General features: G+C 50.4%; 1 protein-coding gene across 1 annotated transcript in view; it reads left to right on the forward strand.

The window, feature by feature from the left end:
• The window catches only part of RNF213 (ring finger protein 213), a 148,406-nt gene that overhangs the window by 97,217 nt on the left and 31,909 nt on the right, over nt 1–19,280 (forward strand). Inside the window, exons 24-36 of the mRNA XM_011933207.1 lie at nt 251–444; nt 957–1,115; nt 1,774–5,376; nt 6,906–7,042; nt 7,433–7,528; nt 8,822–8,940; nt 10,037–10,156; nt 10,607–10,752; nt 11,085–11,232; nt 11,503–11,638; nt 14,817–15,008; nt 16,511–16,656; nt 18,155–18,309. Of these exons, the coding sequence (XP_011788597.1) occupies nt 251–444; nt 957–1,115; nt 1,774–5,376; nt 6,906–7,042; nt 7,433–7,528; nt 8,822–8,940; nt 10,037–10,156; nt 10,607–10,752; nt 11,085–11,232; nt 11,503–11,638; nt 14,817–15,008; nt 16,511–16,656; nt 18,155–18,309 (5,351 nt within the window). The remainder of the gene's footprint in view (nt 1–250; nt 445–956; nt 1,116–1,773; nt 5,377–6,905; nt 7,043–7,432; nt 7,529–8,821; nt 8,941–10,036; nt 10,157–10,606; nt 10,753–11,084; nt 11,233–11,502; nt 11,639–14,816; nt 15,009–16,510; nt 16,657–18,154; nt 18,310–19,280) is intronic.

The following is a 19,280-nucleotide window of genomic DNA, read 5'->3' on the forward strand; positions in this document are numbered from 1 at the left end:
CCTCTGCCTCCTGGGTTCAAGCTATTCTCCTGCCTCAGCCTCCTGAGTAGCTGGGATTACAGGTGCCCGCCACCACACCTGGCTAATTTTTTTTTTTGCTTTTTTAGTAGGGACGGGATTTCACTATGTTGGCCAGGCTGGTTTCGAACTCCTGACCTCAAGTGAGTCCCCTGCCTCAGCCTCCCAAAGTGCCAGGTTACAGGTGTGAGCCACCGCGCCCAGCCCTAATTTCTATACTTTAATGTTACAGGAAAGTCTCTTTACGTGAAGAGGTTGCACGACAAGCTAAAGACGCAGTTAGACAGGGAAAAGGTGCCTCTGAAAACGATTCGACTGATCGACCCTCAGGTGGATGAGAGCCAAGTCCTGGGTGCCCTGCTGCCCTTCCTGGACACGCAATATCAGAAGGTCCCCATGCTCTTTCATTTGGACGTGACCTCCTCAGTAAGTGCCCTCCAGCGTCAGCTGATGGCCACATCAGTAAAGACGTGGTCCCCACGTCCCTGCGTGACTCCTCCCCATGTACAGAATTCCTCGTTTCCACACACAGTCCTATGAAGCTCAGCAGCGGGAACACACTCTGAGAAGTGTGTTGTCAGGCAATTTCCTCCTGTGTGAGCGTCATGGTGTGCGCTTACACAAACCTAGACGTAGAGCCCACTGCACACACAGGCTTCATGGGACACACTGCTGCTCCTAGGCTGCATATGGCTGTTCTGAATCCTGAAGCCAGTTGTAAAACGGCGTGTTTGTGTGTCTAAACATAGAAAGGGTACAGGGAAATGCAGTATAGGATCTTACGGGGCTGCCCTCGGAGACGTGGGCCGTTGCTGGCTGAACTGTTGATGTCGACCATCAAGATCATCGTGACAAAGAGCAAAACTAGGGGGGTCCTTGGAGTTGGGAGAACTCGCCATCGTGTCGTGTGTTTACACCTTGTGCTGTTCTGTCCTTAGGTGCAGACTGGAATTTGGGTGTTTCTTTTCAAGCTCCTCATTTTACAATACTTAATGGATATAAACGGGAAAATGTGGCTTCGGAACCCCTGCCATTTGTATATCATTGAAATCCTGGAAAGGAGGACGTCAGTGCCGTCGAGGAGGTCTTCAAAGCTGGTCTGTAATGTGGGGCATTTTCACCTGGTGTTGGGGGTCCTGGGTTCCTTCTGGTCTTACTGAAGTGTAGCGATGTGTTTAGGTGACTCCACAGCTTTACCTTACGAAGTGCAGCTGAGTGCGGTGTTAGTAAAGAAAAGCCTATCTTTAAACTCACGTTTTAATCATGTCTGGGAAAAAAGTACTCTTTTATTAATTAGCAGTGTCTTCAATTTGTCTATTCAATTCAAGCTTCATGCTGTATGCCCAGTCTGAATCCCAGCTGCGCTCTGAATGTGGTAAATCCATCTGCTGAAAGAAGTCATCTTTCCTAATGCCAGCGAAGATGGGAAGGAGACGTTTGTCGTAAAAATGTCTTAGCAAAAGAGAGTTTTATGTTCACTCCCCTACATATACGTGTATGCTTAGTGGAGAAACTTAGTTTTAGGAAGTTGGGCTAGAAAGTGATTTCCTGGCTCAGAATGCAGCTCCCACAACAATGCCTTACTTAATGTGCGGAAGATATTCTGTGTAGAAAAACAGTATACAGAAAACTACGTATTTTCAGTGCATTTTTCATAAAGGTCCATCCAATATAGATAATGTGGAAGGTTGAGACACAAAAGCATTTCTTAGAAAGTTTTCTTGTAACCATTTCATTCATGTCTCTCCTTTCCAGCGTACACGTGTCCCCCAGTTCAGTTTTCTTGACATCTTCCCAAAAGTCACCTGCAGGCCTCCCAAAGAGGTGATAGACATGGAGCTGAGTCCCTGGAGGAGTGACACAGAGCCTGGGATGGATAAGTGGGAGTTCTGCAGCGAAACTTTCCAAAGACCTTACCAATATTTAAGACGATTCCATCAAAACCAAGACCTAGACATGTTTAAGTATCAAGAAGGCTCGGTCGAAGGCACCCGGGAGGAATGCCTCCAGCATTTCCTGATTTACTGCGGGGTAATAAACCCATCCTGGTCAGAGCTTCGGAACTTTGCGCGGTTCCTGAATTATCAGCTCAGAGATTGTGAGGCCTCTCTCTTCTGCAATCCAAGTTTTATTGGCGACACACTGAGAGGCTTCAAGAACTTTGTGGTGACCTTCATGATCTTTATGGCAAGAGATTTTGCCACACCAACACTCCACACCTCTGACCAAAGCCCGGGGAAGCACATGGTCACCATGGATGGGGTTAAGGAAGAAGATCTAGCACCCTTCTCTCTCCGGAAGAGGTGGGAGTCGGAGCCCCACCCATACGTTTTCTTCAATGACGACCACACCACCATGACGTTCATCGGCTTCTATCTGCAGCCCAACAGCAAGGGCAGTGTCGACGCCATCAATCACTTGACTAGGAAGGTCATCAAGAGAGACGTCATGACCATGGACCTGTATGAGGGGCTGCTGCTCCAGAGGGTGCCCTTCAATGTCGACTTTGATAAACTGCCCAGACTCGAGAAACTTGATTGGCTCTGCCTGACCTTAGGGATCCACCGGGTCATTGACCCGGACAAAACGTATGAGCTCACGACAGACAACATGCTTAAGATCCTTGCTATTGAGATGCGGTTCCGGTGTGGGATCCCGGTTATCATCATGGGAGAAACTGGCTGTGGCAAAACCAGGCTTATTAAATTCCTTAGCGACCTGCGGCGTGCTGGTGCCGATGCTGACACCATAAAGCTGGTCAAGGTGCACGGAGGAACAACCGCAGACATGATCTACTCCAGAGTCAGGGAGGCTGAAAATGTGGCCTTCGCCAATAAGGACCAACATCAGCTGGACACCATCTTGTTTTTTGATGAAGCCAACACGACGGAAGCTATAAGCTGTATCAAAGAAGTCCTGTGTGATTGTACGGTGGACGGCCAGCCCCTGGCTGAGGACTCTGGCCTGCATATTATAGCCGCCTGCAACCCGTACCGGAAGCACTCTGAGGAGATGATCTGCCGTTTGGAGTCAGCTGGTTTGGGCTACAGGGTGAGTGCGGAGGAGACGGCCGACAAGCTGGGCTCCATTCCTCTGAGGCAGCTGGTGTACCGAGTCCACGCTCTGCCCCCGAGCCTGATTCCTCTGGTGTGGGACTTTGGACAACTGAGTGACACTGCTGAAAAGCTCTACATCCAGCAGATTGTCCAGAGACTGGTTGACTCCATCAGCCTAGATGAAAACAGGACTCGCGTGATCACAGAAGTCCTCTGTGCCTCTCAGGGTTTCATGAGGAAAAGAGAAGATGAGTGTGGCTTTGTCAGCCTCAGGGACGTGGAGCGCTGTGTGAAAGTTTTCAGATGGTTCCATGAGCACAGCGCGATGCTCTTAGCGCAGCTGAATTCCTTTCTCTCCAAGTCCAGCGTCAGCAAAAATCACCTTGAGAGAGATCCCGTCCTCTGGTCGTTGATGCTGGCCATCGGGGTGTGTTACCACGCCTCTTTAGAAAAGAAAGACTCATATCGGGAAGCCATCGCCAGGTTCTTTCCAAAACCGTATGACAACAGCAGGCTGCTTCTGGATGAAATAACGCGGGCACAGGATCTTTTTCTGGACGGCGTACCTCTGAGGAAAACCATCGCCAAGAACTTGGCCTTGAAGGAGAACGTCTTCATGATGGTCATCTGCATCGAGCTGAAGATTCCCCTCTTCCTGGTGGGGAAGCCTGGCAGCTCCAAGTCCCTCGCCAAGACCATCGTGGCCGACGCCATGCAGGGCCCGGCCGCCTACTCGGATCTCTTCCGCAGCCTGAAGCAGGTCCACCTGGTGTCCTTCCAGTGCAGCCCGCACTCCACCCCACAGGGCATCATTGGCACCTTCCGGCAGTGTGCCCGCTTTCAGCAGGGGAAGGACCTGCAGCAGTATGTCTCCGTGGTGGTGTTAGATGAGGTGGGGCTGGCGGAAGACTCACCCAAAATGCCCCTGAAGACTCTCCACCCGCTGCTGGAAGACGGATGCATTGAAGACGATCCCGCCCCCCACAAAAAGGTTGGCTTTGTGGGCATCTCCAACTGGGCCCTTGACCCTGCCAAGATGAACCGGGGCATTTTCGTGTCACGTGGCAGCCCCAACAAGCGAGAGCTCATAGACAGCGCCAAGGGCATCTGCTCCTCAGACAGCCTCGTCCAGGACCGAGTCCAAGGGTACTTTGCGTCCTTTGCCAAAGCCTACGAAACGGTGTGTGAGAACCAGGACAAGGAATTCTTTGGGCTTCGTGACTACTACAGCCTCATCAAAATGGTCTTTGCTGCAGCGAAGGCTTCAAATAGAAAGCCTTCCCCGCAAGACATTGCACAGGCTGTCCTTAGGAACTTCAGTGGCAAGGATGACATCCACGCTTTAGACATCTTTCTGGCCAATTTGCCTGAGGCCAAGTGCTCAGAGGAAGTCAGTCCCCTGCAGCTGATCAAACAGAACATCTTTGGGCCTTCTCAGAAGGTGCCGGGTGGACAGCTGGAAGATGCTGAGTCCCGCTACTTACTCTTGCTGACCAAAAACTACGTGGCACTGCAGATCCTGCAGCAGACGTTCTTCAAGGAGGACCAGCAGCCAGAGATCATTTTTGGTTCTGGTTTCCCCAAGGACCAGGAGTACACCCAGATCTGCAGAAACATCAATCGTGTGAAGATCTGCATGGAAACAGGCAAGATGGTGGTGCTCCTCAACCTGCAGAACCTCTACGAGAGCCTCTACGACGCCCTCAACCAGTACTACGTCCACCTCGGTGGCCAGAAGTACGTGGACCTCGGTCTGGGGACCCACCGCGTCAAATGTCGGGTTCACCCCAACTTCCGCCTGATCGTCATCGAAGAGAAAGACATCGTGTACAAACACTTTCCCATCCCCCTCATTAACCGGCTGGAGAAGCACTATCTGGACATCAACACGGTGCTGGAGAAATGGCAGAAGAGCGTCGTGAAGGAGCTCCGTGCGTGGGTGGAGAAGTTTATCGACGTCAAAGCAGAGCATTTCCTGAACAGGCACAAATACAGCCCCTCTGACGTCTTCATCGGCTACCACTCGGACGCCTGCGCCTCTGTGGTGCTGCAGGTCACACAGAGGCAGGGTCATAGAGAGGCCTTGACGGAGGAACTTTACCAGAAGGTGTCTGAGGAGGCCAGACTGATCCTGCTGAACTGCGCTACGCCCGATGCCGTGGTCCGGCTGAGCGCCTCCTCGTTCCCAGCCAAGTCGCTGTCGCAGGAGTACTTCTACAAACAGAGGCACAACTCCTTTGCAGATTTCCTTCAGACGCACCTGCACGTGACAGACCTGGAGCGCCACGCCATCTTCACAGAGGTGATTGTCTTTCTGCACTCGTACCCTATCCTCTGTCACCCAAGAGTCGTAAATCCCTAGCGTCAGGATTCAAGATTCCTCCCCCGGCAGTGGCTAGGGATCCTGCAGGCAGATGCTGAGACGCTGGGCTCTCCTCCGTGGTAAGTGTGGGGAGAGCCAAGTATCTATGTAGGTCCAGTTAACCAGGTGCTGAGTGCCTGGGTCTGTGCAGTGCGCCATGCTGGTAACAGCAAGGAATGTTGGTAACAGCATGACGTTCACACCAACAAATGAAGTACCATGTGCCAGGACCGGGCCGAGGGCACTGGGGATGCAGAGATGACTCTGCAACTCTTGTCCTTTGTTAGCATTAGGGAGTGTGGAGAGACCAGTACATGATCAGATGCCATCAATATCATATGATAAATGCTGTGCTTAGAGGCAGCAGGGAGCACTGCAGACCAGGATACCAGCTCAGATGAGATGTTCCCTAGGAGAGGCCCCTCGCTGATGGGGAAGAATGGCGGGGAAGGCACTGTAGGCTGAGGGCCTTCTGTGGGCGGGGCCGCTGACAGCGCTTAGGGTTCCAGGCTGTGAGTGCTGAGATGGGGCGATGCGGTGCAGTCAGAGAGAACTGCTGGAGGGCCTCAGTGGCCCTGCGGAGCCGCATCTCAGCCCTACGGAGCGGGCGCTGGAGGCACGTGTGTCTCCCTAGCTGGGTGAAGGGAGTCTGATGAAAGGCTGTTGTGGAAAAGACAGGCCAGTGGGGAGGCTGCTGGAACGGTACAAAGGAGAGGAGCAGATGGAACCGAGAGGTACTTAGGAGGCCATCTGGCAGGGCCAACACTACCACCCAGCGAGGGTGTGGGGGGCGGAGGGGTCCACGGCGGCTCCCCGGACTCATTCTTAGATGAGTGGACATTGCTGCATCATGACAGATAACCCAGGAACGGACAGCAGGTTTTGGGGGGCCAGTGATGACGTCCGCCGGGGACAGGTTTTGATGCATCGTGCAGTTGGACGTAGGAATCTGAGCTCAGTGGTGAGGCTGGGCTGGGAGGCAGGGATTTCTGGGCTAGAGCAGCAGATCTTGAGGAACTTTTCGGCTTGCACTGCGATGGGGGAGTGACCTGTGGGGCAGGAGAATTGCTGACATCTGGGGGAAGGGGGCGGTACCAACCACGAACTCCATCTGAAAGTATGAAGTCGGATTATAACAGGAAATGGCATTTGTGCTGAGCCCTAATTAGGGATCATGAGAATCTCAAGTAGGGACCAAGCAGGCAGAGGCACGGGCCTCTGGGGAGGAGAAGAAGGCACCCTCAGGGCAGGGTGGGGTCGTCTCTCCAAAGCCTTTGGCCCTGTAGGGCCTCCCGGCCCCAGTGCTGCCTTGTTTTGGGAAACTCCTTTGGGTTTGGATTCTGTGCCGTTGTGTGGCAACTGCACTGCGCTGAACATCTGCAAGTTTCTGGAATCTGTCTAAACCTAGCAGCAGACTTGCAACCTTTCCTTGAATTCTGGCAAGTAATTTGCATTTCCTAACTTTGTAGATCACCACTTTCTCCAGGCTGCTAACAAGTCACGACTGTGACATTTTAGAATCGGAGGTCACAGGCAGCGCTTCGAAACTCACACTCCTGTGGCTGCAGCTGTTTGACACGGAGTTCTCATTCCTCAAAGAAGTCCGGTGAGGTTCCCTGCCTTCCCTGCCCTTTCCCTCCCCAGCCGTGGCTGTGTGGCTTCTGCCTGGCAGTGGTGCCAGCGCTGGTTAATGAGTGCCACAGTCACGTGACTGTGAAATGGATCCTTGTTAAATTTCTCCCGGCGTCCCTCTCATCTGTGTCATCTTCTGCAATGTGGTGTTTGGCCTGACATCCTCCTCCGAAAGCATTGTCCTCGGACCTCGTTAGGAGACATTCATTGGGTTTTCTCCCCTGGACTATCTGTTCTTACAGAAGAAAATCCCACCTGGGTCGCTGTTTCTTTGTAGCCTTTATGTTTCTCATCACTTGGGGGAATTTTGTTATCCATTTTTTAAGACAGAGAACTCGCTTGAATAACTTCCCTTTTCTTGCAGAAACTGTTTAACGAATACAGCCAAATGTAAAATCCTCATTATTCAGACAGATTTTGAAGATGGAATCCATAGTGCCCAGCTCATTGCCTCAGCTAAGTATGTTTTTAGTATTTTTCTCAGAAACTATGTAAAAAACTCAAAACGTAGGAGGTCCTAGAGCATTTCTTCCTTGAAAACAGTATAGTATCGTAATCAATATAGAAATAAAAATAAGAACAATTCTTCCCCCGCCTTATTCCCTGAAGTGGGGATTAGGGAAACTGAAGAGAGACAAAGCGAAAAGGCTAATAACATTACAAAACTAGCGGAATGGGCCCGGGCAACACAGCAAGACCTCATTACTAAAAAAATAAAATAAAATAATCAGCCTTCCACAGCGCACCTCTAGTCCCAGCTGCTCAAAAGGCTGAGGTGGGAGGATCACTTGAGCCTGGGAAGTCAGGGCTGCAGTGAACTGGGATCCCACCACTGCAGTCCAGCCTGGGGGCCAGAGCGAGAGCCTGTCCTCCCCACAAAAAAAGTGAAATGCGAGAAGTGTAAATAATGGAGCGTGAACAAGCTATAAAAGGACGCCTTTGAAGCCTGTGTTTGTAGACATGTTTTAGTCATCATTAATTTCGAATTATACAATTTGAATTTATTTCAAGTTCGAGGGAAATAACAGTAGGTAAATGCTTTTATTCCTATTTATTGGATGTTTTTATAGTATTTGTAGGGGAAGTCTGACGCTCTTAGAATTAACTTTGTGCCTTTATCACTTAAAGTGATTTCTGGACCTTTTTGAAGCATTGGATGCCATATTTCATTTTGTGGCTCAGATTTCAACAAGAAACTAGCTTTGGCCATTGGTCATCTGAAGGGACTGGCATTGCGCACAGAACTCTGTTGAAATGGAAAGGCCCACTGGGTACAGGGGCTGTTTTCTGTAATCCCAGCTACTTGGGAAGCAGAGGCAGGCAGGAGGATCGTTTGTGTGGCCAGGGGTTTGAGACCAGCCTGGGCAACACAGCAAGACCCCCATGGCTTAAGAGAAAAGAAGGAATGGACAGTTCAGCTGGCCTCACCCTTAGTTGCACTGGGGCAGGCCCATTGAGGAGCACAAGATGGGGTTTCTGGTCAATAAAGGAATGCCACTTCAAAGCAGAGGACACAGAAACGGGGAAGAAAACGAGCCTGCTAAGAGAAGATTTCTCATCCCCCTGTGAGAGAAGAAACCACGATCACAGGAGTCTGAAGTTTATGTAAAACTCCTCAGAACGGGTGGCTGTGAGACTGAACCAACAGCTCAAAGCCTTCTGCAGCTGCACAGCTTTGCTTTGTTTATTTGCTTGTTTTTTTTGTGTGTGTTTGTTTTTAAAATAGGTATTCTTTTTTTCTCTCTTTAAATAGGTATTCTGCTATAAATGAAATCAACAAAATACAAGAAAACGAGGACCGTATCTTCGTCTATTTCATCACAAAACTGTCCCGGATGGGAAGAGGAACAGCCTATGTGGGTTTCCATGGAGGTGAGATCAGAACATCGTCAATTTATTTATTTATTTTTTGAGATGGAGTCTTGCTCTGTTGCCAGGCTGGAGTGCAGTGGCTCCAGCCACTACAACCTCCACCTCCCTGTTCGAGCGATTCTCCTGCCTCAGCCTCCCAAGTAGCTGGCATTACAGGCGTGCACCACCACGCCCGGCTAATTTTTGTATTTTTAGTAGTGACGGGGATTCACCATGTTGACCTAGATGGTCTCGATCTGTTGACCTCGTGATCCACTCACCTCAGCCTCCCAAAGTGCCGGGATTACCGGCATGAGGCACCGCACCCAGCCCAGTGAGCGTATTTATTTAAGTATGTTGGAACTGTTTCTCATTTGGTTCTGCGTTGTACAAGTGTGAAATTAGAATATTATTGTTAACTTCAAGAGGATTCTTTCCAGATGCAATTAGATTTCTTACCACTGATTACTGTGAAAATGTGAATCCTGGGACGGGAGGCTGCATGCAGCCTGTCCTGGACTGACTGTAGGCAAGCTCCTCACCTCTTAGCATGCGGGTCACAGATCAGAGACCCCTGACTCCTGATGTACACTGTCAGGAACTCACCGATACGCCTGTTTGGTGGGGAGGGAGAGTGGCAGGCGTCGGGCTATCTTCAGATCTCTTTTTCCCCAAGGAATGGTCATCAGCTATTTATGACATAGAAAAGTTGGTATTCCAGAAACAGGAAAGGAAGTTTACTCGAATCATTTCCTGGAGAATGGAAGGCAGACCTTGCCAGTGTCCCCCACCCCTCACTAACTGTGATACAGCAAATACAACAATGCACGGGTGAAAGAACCACAGGCCTTATCCACGCGTGCTTCCCACACCTGCCATTGCAGGTCTTCCCGTTGCTGTTTATGTTGAAGTTGTTGATGTGCGCAGCATCGGGTCTTGTATAATATAGGGTCGGGTGGTTTCTGTGCAGGCCCGTTCCAGGGTTTCGGCTTCAGGGTGCCAGTTACTCATTTTGCAGCAAGGTAATGACAAGCCAAGGTGTGCAGTGTTCCTGCTTAGGGCTGAGCAGCAGCCGGGAAAGACACGAGACGGTTGTGGGTGGCTTCACTCTTCACAGGGCTGTGGCAGTCTGTCCACATCGATGACCTCCGGAGATCCACCCTCATGGTTTCAGATATGACCAGGCTGCAGAGTGTCACCATCAGCCAGCTGTTCGCGCCCAGAGACTTGCCTGAGTGTGAGTCATGAGGCGGAGCCTCTGGGGGAGCGGGTGGTGGAAGGGCAGATGGTAGGTGTGGAGCATGGCGTGCACATGGCACTAGGAGCAGGGCCACCATGTGTCGTCCCTCAGCAGGAACTCGGGGACACGTGCAGAACTGACTGGTAGCTCATCATAGAGCACCAGGGCCGAGCAGGTGCGCTTACCGCAGGCTGAGGTAGAGCTCTGTGAGCAGGCCAGCCATGGAAGTGAGCGCCTAGAACACGCCAGAGCCCAGGCTGGAAGGCAGGGGCTGCCTTGGGGGCTGATCTTCATGACCGTGATTTCTCATCTGCGGACCCATCACCAGAGCGGGTGCCAGGGAAGCCTGCACTCGGAGCCTGAGCACACGGACTCCCAGATGGCGCCGCTGCCGGTCCCCATGCCACTTTCTGAGCGGTAACGCAATCACGTTTGCTTCGACTGCAGTGGGCTTGGAACACCGGGTGGAAGACGGCCATGAGGAGGCGATGGAAACGGAGGCCAGCACGTCAGGGGAGGTGGCAGAGGAGGCCATGGAAACAGAAAGTTCTGAGAAGGTGGAAAAGGAAACCTCTGAACTGGGAGGCAGTGATGTAAGTTCTGATTCTTGGGACCTCCCCTTGTGCTGCTGGTGACGCTTCCGAGCTGCCTCTTTATGCTTCTGCACTGGGAACTGGAGGAGCCGCCACCACTGCACGGGGGTCAGGATGGCGCCCCACTTTCCTCACGCAGCGACGGTCTTGTTGCTGGTTACTGGGGGTTACTGGGGGTCAAGGGCATCTGCACCCGCAGTTTGGTGGGGGTGGGGGTTGGCGTCCTTCTTTGTCCATGAGGACCGCCGCCCTGTGCTGTTTGCTGCGTCGAGACCCTCTTTTCCCACTGTGTAAGTGGCAGAAACGGGCGACCTAACCGTCTCCACCAACAGGTGTCGATCCTGGACACCACCAGGCTGCTGAGGAGCTGTGTGCAGAGCGCCGTGGGCATGCTCAGAGACCAGAACGGGAGCTGCACGCGCAATATGCGGAGGGTGGTGCTCCTCCTGGACCTCTTAAACGAGGACAGCGCGTGCCACGGTATGAGCCTCCCCGCCCCTCTTGCCCCTACCCCAACGTGGGCTCTTCCTGAGGAGTGGGCATCATTTCACTGCGTGTTGGGGGACCCTCTCAGGTTTCCATGGCTCAGCAGAAGCAGTGACACAGTGGGAATCTAAGAGCATCTCTCAGATTTTGCTCTAGAATTGGCCTGGCCAAAGGACTTCCCTTCCTGCGGGGGTGGGTCAGCAGCACTCCAGAGCCAACAGCCCAGCCGCGGCATGCCGAACGTCTGTCTCCGCCTTTGTACAGCCTCTTTCTTGCGGGTATCCAAGATGCGCCTCAACGTCCTTTTAAAGACGCAAGAAGAGAGCCAGTTGCACACTCTGGAGTGGGTGGCGAGAGAAGCCTGCAACCAGGACGCCCTCCAGGAGGCGGGCACGTTCAGGTACTGTGACTAAAGGAAGGAGGGAGTGACTCCAATCTGGTGGCAGCATGGGGACCTGCCTGCGGGCATCGTCTCTCCATCCGAGCCACGGGGACTGCGCTGTTTCTTTCTAAACTTCTCAGCCATTCAAAGCTGTAATTTTTTTCCCCAAGAAGCACACAGTAGGTCTGGACAGTGGCCAGATGGCAGGTGCTGGACTCTTCCTCTACTTTTCTGTTTACAGTTTTGCATGCTAAAAACTTTTAAAAAGCGTATCTGTTCTTAGAGTAGAACATTTACTAACATTTATGTTGTTAACCATAGAAAGGGCTGCTGTTTTCAGTTATGAAGTTAAAATGATGTGCAGAGCAGGCAGGGGACAGGCGGTATTTTCCCAGTCCTGCTGTAACAGCAAAACCAGGACCCAGCAGCACCATTCACTGCCACGGTTATTTTTCTGTCACCCATGGGACTAACCTTGATTATCTTGGATGTGGCCGTGTGTTGTGGAGGAAGGAGGGGGTGCTCTGGGCCCCAGACGGAGGGCCTCTGAGACAGACTCTCACACTTCCTGCCTGACAGCCTAAGAAACCAGTGACTTTGTTACTTGGGCCCAGCTTTCTCATCTCTGAAAGACAGCGGACCTTCTCCATGAGTCCCTTCCAGGTTCAAGCTTCTGCGCCAGTGATGGGTTCGCTTTGGGCCTACGGCCAGGTGTGATCTGCAGGAGGGAACGTGAGGAAGAAGCGGGGTGAACAGGAATGGGGGCTTAGGGAGGAAGAAGTGGGGTGAATGGGAATGGGGGCTTACGTATGCCTTCCTTATGACCAGAGATTTTCTGATTCTACTTTTCGTTTCTTTCCTTGTCACGCCTTCTGAAGGGATTTTAGATCAGAAATATTTTCATTTCCCTCGGTTCCTCCTTGTGTACTCTATTGATGCTTTTTTTTTTTTTTTTTTGTGAGACAGAGTCTCACTCTGTCACCCAGGCTGGAGTGCAGTGATGTGATCTCAGCTCGCTGCAACTTCCACCTCCTGGGTTCAGGCAATTCTTCTGCCTCAGCCTCCTGAGTAGCTGAGACTACCGGCACCCACCACCACACCCAGCTAATTTTGGTATATTTAGTAGAGGCGGGATTTCACCATGTTGGCCAGGCTGGTCTCAAACTCCTGACCTCAGGTGACCCACCCGCCTCAGCCTCCCAAAGTGCTGGGATTACAGGCGTGAGCCACAGCGCCCAGCCTGTTGATGCTTTTAATCCCTGACTCCACTTCCCGGGACCAGTCCTGAGTCACTGAACCTCCTCAGTCTGCTCTTCCCAGCTCGCTGTTCATGCAGCACTAGGTCTGGCTTCGTCATATTCCGTGGTCACCGTGAGGCCTGCGTAGCCGCTGAGTGGTGGCCAGACCTGCACCCTCAGCTCAGCTGCCCCAGGGCCAGCAGCGCCCTGACTACCTCAGTTTACCTCCCCTGTGTTCTGGGGGACTAGAGTCATTTGTCCTCTTGGGATTAAACAGCACAAATCCTGAGAGTCCTTTGTGTCCAGAACTCTGCCCGCCTGTCCAGATACAGCAGAATCAGGCTCAGCGACTCCAGATACAGGAACCAGGCTCAGCTGCTCCCGCCTCTCCCAGCGCTTGGGTTTTCCTTCTGCCTTTTGTGTTCTGCGACTTTTCCCAGTTGGCCGTTTTCTCCTTCTGGTCACTGGGATGCTTTGTTTTCTCAGTAGACATTTTAAAATTGCCAGTTTCCTGTGTACTATATATTTTTAAAATATAAGTATTTCTTTTTATTCTCTTCAAAAGAGAGGCTTTGATTTTCCCCCAACATTATTTACTTTGTGGGGTTTTTTTGAGATGGAGTCTCAGTCTTGTCCCTCAGGCTGGAGTGCAGTGTCGCGATCTTGGCTCACTGCAACTTCTGCCTTCCGGGTTCAAGTGATTCTCCTGCCTCAGCCTCCTGAGTAGCTGGGATTACAGTCACCTGCCACCATGCCTGTAATTTTTGTATTTTTAGTAGAGATGGGATTTCACCATGTTGGCTAGGCTGGTCTCAAACTCCTGACCTCAGGTGACCCACCCACCTTGGCCTCCCAACATGCTGGGATTAGATGTCACCCACCGTGCCCGGCCACCTTTTAATTCTTATCCTTTACACAAGAATTTTGAAAGAGTTTTTATTGTTACATGTAAATATATACAAAATATATATAACAACACAATGTCTTGTAGTTAACCAATTTTCTGTCTGCCTGTCTGTGCATTCATCCATCCATCCGCCTGCCTGTCCATCCACCCATCAGTCCATCCGCCCATCTATCCATCCACCTGTCTGTCTATCAGACACCCTGATCTATTGTACAAAAACATCAACAGGAACAAATACTTAGTTCCAGATAAACATGTGCCTTCTTGTTTAGTTTGATCTGGGACAAATTTATTTTGGTCTCTTCATCTATATTATAGTCTATCCACATCAGATTTGTAAAATTTTTTTTTCCCAAATGGATTATCATAATTTTATTTATTTAGAGAACCTCGATGACTTGTTCTGAAAAATAGTTACACACAAAAATTATGCAGCCTTGCAAAAAATAAAGCAGATAGGTGTGGTGGCTCACACCTGTAATCCCAATACTTTGGAAGCCTGAGATGGGAGGATTACTTGGGCCAGGAGTTTCAGACCAGCCAGTCAGGGCAACATAGTGAGTCCCCATCCCAACAAAAAATAAAATTAAAAATTAGCTGGAGGTGGTGGCGCTGGGCATGGTGGCCCTGTCTACTTGCACGGCTGAGATGGGAGGATCGTTTGAGCCCAGGTATTCAAGGTTACAACGATCTATGATTGTGCCACTGCACTGCAGTCTGGGTGACAGAGTGAGACCCTGTCTCACATACATGTTTTAAAAATAAAAATAAAGCAAACACTACTTCACCCTTCCAGTCACCTAATGACAGTTGGTTAGATGTAGAATTAAGTTCCATTCCAGTTCTGCCTCTCACCTTAGACATTTTTATGAGTCTGTTTTCTAGGACTTAAAAATGATGAAAATGTCAAGTTCGTGCCATCGCTGTAGTGTGGTAATTAGTAGACTAGTTATTTTGCTAATGCTTAAGAAGGAACACAATGTCAAAAGATGGCCGACCGCCATTATGGTTCCTCTGAGCCGTGGTGGCCAGTCTCTCTCCTGTGCTGCAGGCACACCCTCTGGAAGCGGGTCCAAGGTGCTGTCACCCCTCTGCTGGCAAGCATGACATCGTTCATCGACAGAGACGGCAACCTTGAGCTACTGACTAGGCCAGATACTCCTCCCTGGGCAAGAGACCTTTGGATGTTTATTTTCAGTGACACGAAGCTTCTGAACATTCCTCTTGTGATGAATAATGCAAGGTGAGTGGAAGGCTTTCTTTCCCTGGGGAGAGAAACTACAAGAACACAGCAGGACCCTAATATGCTCTCCCAAGTGCTGGGTGAAACGCAGCCCTCAACTTCAGAGCAACGCTGATGTGGGCGCTTTCTGCAGTAACAATAGGAAGTTTGGCCGGGCGCGGTGGCTCACGCCTGTAATCCCAGCACTTTGGGAGGCCGAGGCAGGTGGATCACAAGGTCAAGAGATCGAGACCATCCTGGCCAACATGGTGAAACCCGGTCTCTACTAAAAATACAAAAATTAGCTGGGCGTGGTGGTGCGTGCCTGTAGTCCCAGCTATTTGAGAGGCTGAGGCAGGAGAATCACTTGAACCTGGGAGGCGGAGGTTGCAGTGAGCTGAGATTGTGCCACTGCACTCCAGCCTGGTGACAGAGCAAGAGTCTGTCTCAACAAAAAAGGAATAGGAAGTTTATGAAGCTCCAAGACATTTTTATCTCCACCCTCCTCATTTCCCTGCTTTCAGAACACTGGTTCTAGCCAGACCCAGTGCGGTATGGCATGGAGAAGCTGCGCTTAGAACAGCCCGGCGATCTGTGCTGCTTCCCGCTGTGATCTATGCTCCCTCCCCCGTCCCTCATTCCCTGGTGGAGCTGCACAGCCCCCACCCCCTTCCCCAGGTCTGATGCTGTGGGGCCGAGGCTCAGCTCCCAACAGCTTCCACTTCGGCTTTCAGGGGCTTCAATTCTGGATATAGATTAATAAAAAATATAGAAATAAATGTGCCCAGGCTCAGTGACTCATGCCTATAACCCCAGCAATTTAGTAGGCTGAGACGGGAAAGTTGCTTGAGCCCAGGGGTTCAAGACCAGCTTGGACAACATAGTGAGACCCCGTCACTACAAAAAATTTAAAAATTAGGCATAACGTGGTGCGCACCTGTAGTCCTAGCTACTGTGGAAGCTGAGGCGGGAGGATTGCTTGAGCCCAGGAGTTTGAGGTGAGATATGATCACACCGCTCACTGCACTCCAGCCTGGGTGACAAAGACCCTATCTCAAAAAAAAAAAAAAGGGGGGGGAGAAGGAGGGAGAGAGAAAGAAAAGAGAGAAAGAGAGAAAGCAATGGAATTTGAATTCCAGTGGAAACACTTATTTAAAAGACAAGGCGCTGCTGTGTTCAGGAAACAAAGACTGTGTAACAAGCTGTGCCCTGTTACAAGTTATCACAGACAGACAGGTTCAGGAACCAGAAGACTTGGTTCTGCTGGAGATTTTGGGCAACACACTTGACCCCTGCCAGCCTTGGTTTGTTTTTGTTTTGCCTGTAAAACAAAGATTGCATAAGCTAGTTCCCTAGTTCTGTCTTAACAGAAACCCCGGACTGTGAAATAGATCAGCGCTGTCGGCCTGGCCTGTTGGCCCCCTTGTTTTTGAGGCCTGAGAGGAGCTGGCATCAGTGGTGGGTCTTGTGTTTTGAGTGACGTCTCACAAACCCTCTTTGCGCTGTCACTCACCTTACTGCAGACATAAAGGCGAGATGGCCTACGTCATGGTGCAGAACTACATGAACCTTTCCGAGAACGCTTCCAACAACGTACCTTTCAGCTGGAGAATCAAGGACTATCTGGAGGAGCTGTGGGTCCAGGCTCAGTACATCACAGACGCAGAAGGTGAGGCTACCTCAAGACAGGTCAGATTCAGCACAGGTCAATCACAAAGGGATTGCCTGACAGTGAAAAGCAGGTGGGTGGCTACCATCGCAAGATGAGTTTTGCAGATTTTAGTTTTCACACTTTGTTTGTACAGTAGCATCCAATTTATGTCACTGTGTCATTTCAAGGTTTCTGTTGAAGGAGTGAGAGGCCCCAGCAGGACCAGAACCCTTCGGTCCTATGGCAGCGGGAGCCTGTGAAATGGTTTTTAGTGCCGTGATGGCCAGGTATATAGTGAAATGGGGTGTGTTCTGGCAAGAGGAGGACTGTCACCTCTACCAGCTGGGCACTCCCATTCTGGGCCTTCTCAGACTGGGGCACTGGACTCAGGAGATGCCCCCAGGGGAGGCGTTCTCAGAAGGCACGAGCGCCTGGAGTATCCCCTACTCCCAGCTGCCCCATCAGGAGGCACCTCCCAGCTGTGTCTCCCGAGTCGCAGCCCACAGTGCTGGACTCTGCTGCCAGATGCCAGAGGGTTTGCCATAGTCCAGAAAAACCAAGGACAACGCAATACTTTTGCAAAAGCTGTCTTTCATACATGCAGTCATCTCTTCCATGTTTACTTATCCACCACTTGGAAAACTCAAGGTGGCCTTTTTTCTAGGTTACCATTCTGCCACTTTTTCTCAACAAACTCAAAGCAGTCTCTCTCCTCATAAGCATATTCTTTTCTCAGGACAGTACCCCACTGACCATGCTTTTCTATGACAGCATGCGAATTAGGGGCCGCAGCCCGCCCACTAGAAGCCAGATCTTTCCAGCTTGCATGGTCTGTGACCGCAGCCCCTGAAGAGCAGCCCACTCGTTCCTGATTTACTTGGACCTGGGGGTTCCTGAAACATGCTGTGACCTACAGCCATGCAACACACAACTCAGTCTTATCTCAGGTTTTTCTCTTTGGCTGTTTCTGACTTAAATTTGACACGGCTTCCACCTTCTTTTATTTTATTCCACTGGAAAAGTATCCCAGGCCAGTCGCAGTGGTTCACAATACTTTGGGAGGCCAAGGCTGGTGGATCACCCGAGGTCAGGAGTTGGAGACCAGCCTGACCAATATGGCGAAAACACCGCCTCTACTAAAAATACAGAAATTTAGCTGGGTGTGGTGGTGCGCGCCTGTAATCCCAGCTACTTGGTAGGCTGAGGCAGAAGAATCACTTGAACCTGGGAGGCGGAGGTTGCAGTGAGCCGAGATCATGCTACCTACTGCACTCCAGCCTGGGCAACAGAGTGAAACTCCATCTCCAAAAAAAAAGAAAAAGAAAAATATCCTAAAAGTCTAGACAGTGACTGTTCCTTCAGTTCCCTACAAAATCAGGCAGTTGGTGCCCCTTTGTCTACGAGCTCCCATTCGACAAGAAGTCCCCTATTTTCCTTCACTCCGGAGCACCCTGGAGGCAGGGGAGTGTCATGACTTAGACGCACTCCAGGCCACTCCTTCGTTTCCTCTCTGCAGGACTGCCAAAGAAGTTCGTGGACATCTTTCAGCAGACTCCCCTGGGCAGGTTTCTCGCCCAGCTCCATGGAGAGCCGCAGCAGGAACTTCTTCAGTGTTACTCGAAGGACTTCATTCTCTTGACCATGCGTGTGGCAACGGAGGAGGAGTTAAAGGTAGATGTTTAGATACTGGCTAAGGGTCAGGTGTAGAGCTTGCACGATGGGGACTGGATGCAGACACAGGACGTTTCTTCAGCTGCCTGGAGCTGGTGCTGTGAAGTCTGGGAACTGAACATGGTCTGCGAAGGCTGCTGGTGGGTGAAGGGGCCGTCCAGTCTCCTCTCAATGTTCAGTACTGCACCCTCAGCCCACCACCCAGGGGCTCCTAAAACACAGAGCTCTCTGGAAACACGAGAAGACCTCCAATTTTCCTGACATATCTTCTTTTTAAATGTTAAATTTCTCTTGAAAAAATTAAGGTAAATGTGTAATTAACTCTATAGGGTAAGAATAAGTGAAATTCAATAGAAAGTAATACTTTTGACTACCTAAAAATTTTAAACTTCAGTACATAAAAAAGGAAAGTGACAAACTGAAGAACATCCTTACAGCCAATATGACTACAGGTTAATATTCTTAGGAATCAATAAGAAAATACCCTAAGTTTTAAAAAATGGGTAAACCTTATAAAACAACAATTTTATAATCATATCATTAAGCATATCAACATCCAGGAAACATTTGAAAAATTGCTTAGCCTTACGAGTAATAGCAAATCAACACAACAGTTTTTAGATACCATGTTTATGTATTCATTTTGCAAAGCTCTTTTTAAGAAAGGACAGCTACTGGCCAGTGCTGCAGAGAAAGGGCCAGGCCACGTGGCTGACAGTGGTGTGCACAGCGGGTGCCCTGCAGGGCTGCCTGGCAGAGCAGTCGAGAACCTCATCTGATCTGAACTGCTGACTCTGTCCTGAGGAAAATCCTGGAGACGTGGACAAATATTTGGTTACAGGGATGTCCTTTTCAGCTTTGCTTCTAAAAATAACTTAATTGTCCAGAAATACAGGATGGGCAAATTAAAGTACGGCCATAGGATGGGTTATTGAGCTGCCGCTAAAACCATGTTTTTCTTTTTTTTTTTT

The sequence above is a fragment of the Colobus angolensis genome, unplaced genomic scaffold (genome assembly GCF_000951035.1).
Source record: "Colobus angolensis palliatus isolate OR3802 unplaced genomic scaffold, Cang.pa_1.0 Scaffold1, whole genome shotgun sequence".
Lineage (NCBI taxonomy): Eukaryota > Metazoa > Chordata > Mammalia > Primates > Cercopithecidae > Colobus > Colobus angolensis.